Source organism: Solanum lycopersicum, chromosome 2 (genome assembly GCF_036512215.1).
Source record: "Solanum lycopersicum chromosome 2, SLM_r2.1".
NCBI classification, from domain to species: Eukaryota; Viridiplantae; Streptophyta; class Magnoliopsida; order Solanales; family Solanaceae; genus Solanum; species Solanum lycopersicum.
Genome location: NC_090801.1, coordinates 25,806,906 through 25,815,434, shown reverse-complemented (window position 1 = coordinate 25,815,434; position 8,529 = coordinate 25,806,906). Strand labels below are relative to the sequence as shown.

Genomic DNA, 8,529 nt, shown 5'->3' with positions numbered 1-8,529 from the left:
TAGAAACTATGTGGATGCACTAGCTAGTATTATTATGGGGGCAACATACTTCAATAATAGGAGATATAGTTGGGATCCTCTTTATGCTACATGCATTATGATCTCAATTATCAACATTACAATAGTGATTCTGCCTTCCCTATGTGGGAAGGGACACTGCTCGCCCTAGTTCACTCGGTTCTAAGATAGGGTCCTTTTTTAAATGTCTTTAATACCTTTATTAATCATCATAGATTAATGTAGGTCATAGTGTCCAACCCTTGTATACACATAGTAATCATCATATCTCAATAAGAATTGCATGAGTATTGTCCTTTCGTTACAATTCATATAGGTAAGGTTAGCACATTTGCATACAACTTCATAATAAGACACATTGGTAAATCATAACCATCCTTGTAAAATTTACATCTTAGACAACACCTCACAAACCATAGTCAAGACATTTCAATTCAACATCATACCAACACCTACTTAGACTAATCACAAGTCATCATAATTGATGTAAATGTTAGGATTGTAGAGAATTACTCAATCTCCTTCAATATACATCTTCATGGTTTTACCATCAATCAAGCAATTACATCCAACAATAAGTGTAGTAACATCAATCAATAGTGATTAACACAAGAACTAGGTCAATTGCATCATCAATATCCAACTAACACCAATTCATAACCCAGGGTTAAGGGAAATAGGGTTCATCATGAATTATTCAAGAATTAGATGTAATCCCAAGAATATATTGCGCTAGGCAATCAATGAATGAATTAGAAAGATAAAACAAGTCTAATAATCAATTCATACTTCAATTCCCATCAATTTGCAATCAAGACCCAAGATTTGGGAAATCGGGGAAAGGAACATGATCAACATGAAATTCAATCAATTAACATCAATTAACTAACAATATATACCTAATTAGTCATAAGTAATCACAACTAAACAAGATCAATCATCAATTTGAAGTTTAGAAGAATGTTCATTAGATAGAAAAACCCTTGGAATTGGGAATTAAGAAATCAACTTTGAGAGGACCTCTTCGGGAAAGGAATCCCAAGAGTGAAGAACTCATGCCTTAATGAATATTAATACATGAACTTGAAGTGAAATCCTTTAGAAATTGGCCTTCTTCTTCAAGCTTTCATCTTCCTTCAATGGAGGATGAATAGAGAGAGAAACTAAAGAGACCTGGTAGCTTTTGGGTTTTGATTTGGAGATTTGATTGTTGTAAGTAAATGTGAGGGAAAACTGATCGGAAATCGATATATAGACCCCCCATGAAATAACCAAAAGACCCCTCACTTAAGTTGACCCATTAATGAAGTCAAACATCAAATCAAAATTTCATATATCCGTCAGGGAACAAGTCCGTTATGCGGCCGTATGATTTTCCAATTTAATTTTCAAGAAAGTGAAGTCCTATACCTTCCCACGACGCGAACTTGAGATTTGACCGAAATCCACACAAGTCTGCGATGCAGACTTGTTTCATCAATGTGTAAATTGGCTGCTGTTCTGGCAGCTTTTCAAGCCATGTTTGGGGTCCTTTCGTGGACCCCTAAGGCGACCCTTGGGTGGTCGTACCTGGACGGTTTCTTTCTATATACTAGGTTTTACCTATTTAAATTCATTTTACAAGTTTTAGACCTCATACTACACCTCTACACCTTCTCAAAACATAAGAACGTTTCACTAGGTAAATTAGACAAGTTTCCAAACATCATAGACGTTTCTTGATGTCTTAACTCCAAAACTTCCTAAATGGTTTATTAACATTACCTTAGGCTTTAAGATTTTGTTACTAAACTTATATCAACATGTGAGGCTCTAGTTAAGTTCATAGACTTTCGGAGTGTAACATTATCCTCCCTTAGGAACATTCGTCCCCGAATGACAATAAAATAATTTGGGAGGAAAAGATAGACTCAAGACTAGCTAGCAGCCCAACCAACAACATACACCATTTAACATGATTTACCACACAAGGAGTGTTACATAACTCCGTTAAATACATAATCATGGAATTTACATAAATTACTCAAAATCATCAATTTTTCACACACACGAGGCTGAAAGTCACAACATGAGGAACTTTCTTATCACAACAACCACATGAGATCAACATATCTTTAAAGAGTCAGTTATGCCAAATCTTAACTTAACAACACGCTACATACCATTTCATAAAGATTCACCATATTAAAATGCACAACATGACTCAAAATAAGAAGAGTTGCAACTTTATATGCATTCTTCATTATAAGTCACTATAATATCATTATAAAATGTCAATTTTTGCAAAACTTTACCAATATCAAGGAGCTTCAATTTTTAGTCATTATTTTAACTATTAATAGGAATATCTAATCTTAGTTGTCAAATAGATGAAGGTAATGGGACATCATGTTGGCCTCAGACTCCAATGTCGCACCCTCAACTAGGTGATTCTTCCATAACACCTTTATGGAAGTCACCTCCTTGTTCCTTAACTTGTTTATTTGCCTATCAAGGGTTTGAACCGGGACCTCCTCATAGGAGAGGTTATCATCACACCAGTACCCTTAAAAAGAAGAATAGACTCGGAAACATCTATACACATCTTAAGCATAGAAACATGGAAAACTGTATGATACGAAGTCAATTCACTAGGCAACTTCAACTCATATTCCACCTTACCAACCCTTTGTAAGATTTCATATGGACCCACATAACGAGGACTCAACTTCCCTTTCTTGCCTAATCTAACCACCCCTTTCATAGGCGAAACTTTCAAGTACACCTTATCACCTTCTTCAAACTCTAATTCTCTCCTCCTATGATCGGCATAAGACATTACGACTATAGGTTGTTTGCAACTAATTCCTTATAATATGAACCTTCTCCAAATTCCTATAAATCAAATCGAGACCCAAAAGTGAAGACTCACCCACTTCAAACCATCCAATTGGAAATCTATATCTCCTACCATACGAGGACTCATAAGGAGCCATATATATAGTTGAATTGTAGCTATTATTGTAAGCAAACTCCACAAAACGCAAATGCTTATTCCAATTACCCTTGAAATCAATGATAAAAGCTCTAAGCTTATGTTCAAGGGTTTGAATAGTATGCTCCTCTTGACCATCTGTCGATGCTTAACTTCACCTTGGTACCCAACACTTGTTGGAATGACCTCCAAAACCTAGATGTTAATTGTGAACCTCTATCCAATGTTATGTATAACCAAATACCATGGCGACAAACAATCTCATCTACGATGATCCTTGCATAATCTTCCGCCAATAGGTAGACTTGACGGGAATAAAATAAGCGGATTTGGTCAACCTATCCACAATCACCCACATAAAGACATATTGCTTTTGTGTCTGAGGCAGACCTACCACAAAATTCATATTAATGTTTTCCCACTTCCAAGTAGGAACTTTGATTTTCTTTAGTAAACCACCCAGATTTTGGTGTTCAGCTTTCACTTGTTGGCAATTTGGACACTTAGCAATAAATTCCATTATGTTCTCCTTCAAACCTTCCCACCAAAAATACTTCTATAAGGTCATGGTACATCTAAGTCAAAACCAGATGAATTGAGTAATGGGACCCATGAGCTTCCTCAAGAATCCAATTCCTCAAACAATCTACATTGGGAACACAGAACCTTCCTTGATACCTCAAGAAACCATCCCCCCCCCCCCCCTAAGGAGAATGTCTCATTAAGCTTGCCAAGAACTGATTCCTTCAACTCAATCAATGGTTGAACAAGATGTTTTTTGGACTTCACCTCAACTACTAATAATGACTCGGAGTTATTATGGACCATAGAACCACCATTCAGAGAATCTTCTAACCTAACACCCTATTTAGACAACCAATAAACATCTTTCGCTAGGTATTTCTTGACTTCCTCTACATGAGACACACTACCACTTGACAAACGACTTAAAGCATCCGCTACCACATTAGCCTTACCGGGGTGATAGAAAACACTCATGTTGTAGTCTTTCAACAATTTCAACCACCTTCTTTGTCGGAGATTGAACTCCTTTTGAGTAAAACATATTGTAGACTCTTGTGGTCGGTATACACATACATATGAACATCATACAAGTAATGCCTCCATATTTTAAAGATTAAAACAACGACAGCTAACTCAAGATCATGAATTGGATAGTTCCTCTTATGCACCTTAAGTTTTCTAGAAGCACAGGTTACTACTTTCCCATGTTGCATAAGTACACACCCTAAAGTCACTCGGCATGCATCACAATATACAAAAAAACCCTTGGTACCCTTTGGTAAAGTGAACACCGGATCAAAAGTAAGTCTATCCTTCAAGATTTGGAAGATTCTCTCACATGCCTCCGACCATTCAAATTTCTTACTCTTTCAGGTCAAGGTAGTCAAGGTAGATGACATGGACGCAAAACCATCCACAGACATCCAGTAATAACCAGATAGAACCAAAAAACACCTAATTTCAGTGGATTCAATGGTCTAGGACAATTCTTGACTTCGTTGGATCAACCTCAACTCCCTCACTAGAGATGATATGACCAAAAAATGCCACGAACCTCAACCAAAACTCACATTTGCTATATTTGGCAAATAAGTGGTTCTCCTTAAGCACTTGTAACAGCACCCTCAAATGTTCTATATGATCACCGTCATTTTTTGAATATATTAAGATGTCGTCTATGAAGACAATGACAAATGAATACACGAACTTCAAAACACCCTATTCATGAGATCCATAAATGTCGTCGAGGCATTAGTGAGACCAGAGGACATTACTAAGAACTCATAGTAACCATATCTAGTCTAAAATATCGTATTTTGTATATCCTCACCTCTCACCCTAAGTTGGTGATACCCTGATCTCAAGTCTATCTTAGAAAGTAGTTTGCCCCTTAAAGTTGATCAAACAAGCCGTCAATCTGAGGGAGAGGATACTTGTTCTTAGTAGTGACTTTATTGAGTTTGCTATAATCAATGCACATTCTACGGGAACCATCCTTCTTTTTCACGAATAAAACCGGAACAGCCCATGGAGAAATACTAGGTCAAATGAAGTCTCTGTCTAGTAAATCTTTAAGTTGAGCCTTCAACTCCTTCAATTTGGCCGGAGCCATTTAATAAGGAGGAATTGAAATTGTATTTGTATCTGGTAACAAGTCGATACCAAAATCAATTTCCCGTTCGAAAGGAATACCAGAAAGATCATTAGGAAAGACCTCCGGAAGTTCCCTTACTACGGGGACCGACTCAATGGGAGGAATTTTGGAGTCTAAATCAATGAATCTTACTATATGGCATAAAAACCCTTTAAAGATCATTCTATAAGCTTTAAAAGAAGAAATTATACGACCTCTAGGAATAGAATTTCCCTCCTTCAACTCTAAAACAGGCTCATTTTGAAAGTTAAATTTCACCACCCTTGCTCTATAATCTATAAAGGCAAAGTAAGCATGAAACCAATACATACCCAATATGACATCAAACTCAAACATATGAAGTTCTACTAGTTCAACATAAGTAACTCTATTGGGAAACATTAAAGGATAGTTTCTATATACCTTTTTTGCAACAACCAACTTACCCACCGGGGTAGAAGCCATAAAAGGTTCATTTAGAATGTTAGGAAAAATCCCAAACTTCTTAGATATCAAGGGAGTAACAAAATAGAATGTAGCACCTAGATCAAGTAAATCATATAAATCAATGAAAAGACTTTCAACATATCAGTCACCACGTAGGGAGAAGTCTCTTTCTCACCTCTAGGGCGGAGAGCATAGAAGAGATTCTTCTTTGTAGCATCATTACAACCACTTGCTTGCCCACTATACTTGTCTTGATCCTTCACATTTGGATGATCTCGAATCTTGTACCCACTTTTACCACAACCAAAACAATTATCCGTTCCCTTAAGACAATCAGCATAGTGCTTTTCGCCACACTTTCCACAAGTTGGATTCTTTGTTGGTGAACTAGTGTCTCTTCCCTTTTTAGGCTTAGTGTTAGACACCCTCTTATTCCTAGCCTTTGGGAATTCAGAAGTAAATTAGTTAGAAACCCTTTTCTTGAACCTAGTCTTGTCTTGAATATCAAGCCTACCCTTTGAAGAACCACCATCAAATGACCTTGCCCTCTTAGCATTTCTACTCTTTCTCTTATCCCTTGCCTCTTCCAATTGTTGGGCATGAACCATGAGATGAGAAATGATCATATCGTCATGTAGCATAGATGAATGACACTCCTCTTGCATGTCATCCGACACTCTTATCACAAAGCAGTTCATCTCATCCCTAAGATCGAAAACCAAACAAGGAGCATATTTTGACAATTGAGTGAATTTCAAGGAGTATTCAAGTACACTCATACCTCCTTGATGAAGGTTGATTAACTCAACCACCTGGCTTCCCAATTCTCCCTAGGAAATAATCTATCAACAAAAACCTTCTTGAAAACATCCCAAGTCACCGATCCACCCCTTAACAGCCTATTGTCCCTCCATTAGACATACCAAGTTTAGGCCACACCTTTGATTTGTTAGGTGGCTAACTCGGCCTTCTCACTAGTAGTCAACCCCATAGCATAGAGGATATTGTATATCTCATTAATGAATTTATGGGGGTCTTCTTCAACCTTGCACCCATAGAAAGTAGGGGGATTTATCCTAGTGAAATCCCTCAAATGGGAGGTCATGGTAGAAACTTGTTGGTATGCTCGGGGTACAACCTCCTGATTAGCTTGGGCCATCATGGCTTGAGCTTAGGAAGTGGCAGCTTGTGCTTGGGTAGTAATGGCTTGGTTCATTTGAAAAAGAGCAGCCCTTACGGCACCATCCGTCAAAGGAGGAGGATCGACTGTAGCTTGGTCATCATTAACTTGTTCTTCAAGAGGAGGGACTTGATCACCACGTGGAGGAACTTCCGCATTGGCAATCTCTTTTTCAAGTCCTCGTGTCGCGTTCCTTTGAGTATTCATTGTCTATAATCATAATAAAATAATTAGATGCTAAAAGCACACAGAGCTAAATTCTAGAGACACAATATTGGACTTCCAAGAAAGTGAGAGTTTCATTAGCATCTTATAGATTTGTATCCCTAAGTGTGGCACGCTACAAAATTATGATCACGAATCTACATAGACATGGTTGAGAAAGACAACCACTCAAAGATATTCAACCTCATGATCTAATACAAAGTGTATCACGTCCCGGAGTACCCCCTAGACATAACCGTCGTCGTTCTCCTCTTTGAGGACTAAGACTACCCTCTTAGCTTACATCATTATATTCATAGGCTAAAATTAGCGGTTATTTAAAACTTTTTACTACTTCTACATTGAGTTTTACATAGTATATATATCGAGCATACATAGATCATCGTATATGAAGATTAATTAGTCTTCTACTTTTATTGCACATAGATATAGAATATAACATAGTCTCAAATAGTCGTCTAATCTCCTAACCATCTAGTAAAGAGTATAACAATTTGTGTCTAGCCCATACATCAATACAATAAGACCATATATAGTTCATACAATGTTTAATATCCAAATGAAAACGAAAGAAACATAAGAGTCTTAAAATACTAAAGCAACATCAGAAGCTTGATAGTGGCATTGCCCTCGGGAAGTGAGGACCTACCCAAATTGGATTATTAAGAATTCCAAGTCTTCATCAAAGTAGTTTTCGGAAGCCTTTCAACGATCGGAAACTATAATGTTGGGGTAAAGGAAGAAATTGGGTTGGTACACTACTTGTACTAAGTATGAGACCATATGCACATATAATACAAAATCATGCTAAAAAGGGAGATTTCATTAAGTATGCAATTTACTTTGAAAACATTTATGCACATTCAACAAGACCATACCAATTAATAAGACATATTCCTTAAGTCATAGGCGTGTACATCACAAGGTCAACAATACAAGGCATAGTCAATCAACATGCATATCATATAATTGAAAACATAGTCAAAGTAACTCTATCATCAAATTATAATAGCAACAAGCATGAATAAGAGCACATTTCATCATAACCAAAGTAAGATCATTACTTATAACCCTCTTTAAGTCCACTTGTGCAATAACTAAGCAAAGTCCTATAAGCTTGCTTAATCAAGTAAAGTTATCAAGAATTATAACAAATGTCCAACTTCACATAACATGGCATTAAGAGTACATAATATCATACTTTAGCAATATAGACCAAATACATGTTCATAAGAGTAATCAACATTACATAGTGTCATTAACATGTAAGTTCATTATATACATATCATTTACATCCATAAGCATATAAATAAGTAAGAAAATCCTCCTAAGACTTACCTTAAGGCTAACTATTGCAATGTATAGGTAGAGTCTCATATCCCTACCTAGACTAAGTTAAACCCCTTAGGTCATCTTAGTTCGAGTGTAATCCTTTAGTTCATTTTACCTTTTTTGGAATATCTTTCCTTGACCTATATAGACCACATGAGCTAATGTGAAATTCGGTGTCATGAAACCCTACACCGA

At 36.7% G+C, this 8,529-nt stretch overlaps 1 protein-coding gene across 1 annotated transcript; it reads right to left on the bottom strand.

The window, feature by feature from the left end:
* Positions 1–5,129: 5,129 nt before the first annotated feature.
* On the bottom strand, positions 5,130–6,984 carry LOC138341961 (uncharacterized). Its single transcript, XM_069294143.1, has 5 exons — positions 6,835–6,984; positions 6,138–6,427; positions 5,773–6,032; positions 5,597–5,692; positions 5,130–5,446 (listed from the first exon to the last, which is right to left on the bottom strand). The coding sequence occupies exons 1-5, from the start codon at positions 6,982–6,984 to the stop codon at positions 5,130–5,132; spliced, it is 1,113 nt and encodes a 370-aa protein (XP_069150244.1).
* Positions 6,985–8,529: the final 1,545 nt, after the last annotated feature.

Bases quoted from the DNA above. Each gene is read 5' to 3' on its own strand.
- LOC138341961 (XM_069294143.1), bottom strand. From the start codon at position 6,984: ATGAATACTCAAAGGAACGCGACACGAGGACTTGAAAAAGAGATTGCC. The intron at 6,428-6,834 runs GTAAGGGCTGCT...ATTATTTCCTAG, and splicing joins CTCCTTTGACGGATGGTGCC to GGAGAATTGGGAAGCCAGGT. The intron at 5,693-5,772 runs GTGAGAAAGAGA...TACTTGATCTAG, and splicing joins CTATGCTCTCCGCCCTAGAG to GTGCTACATTCTATTTTGTT.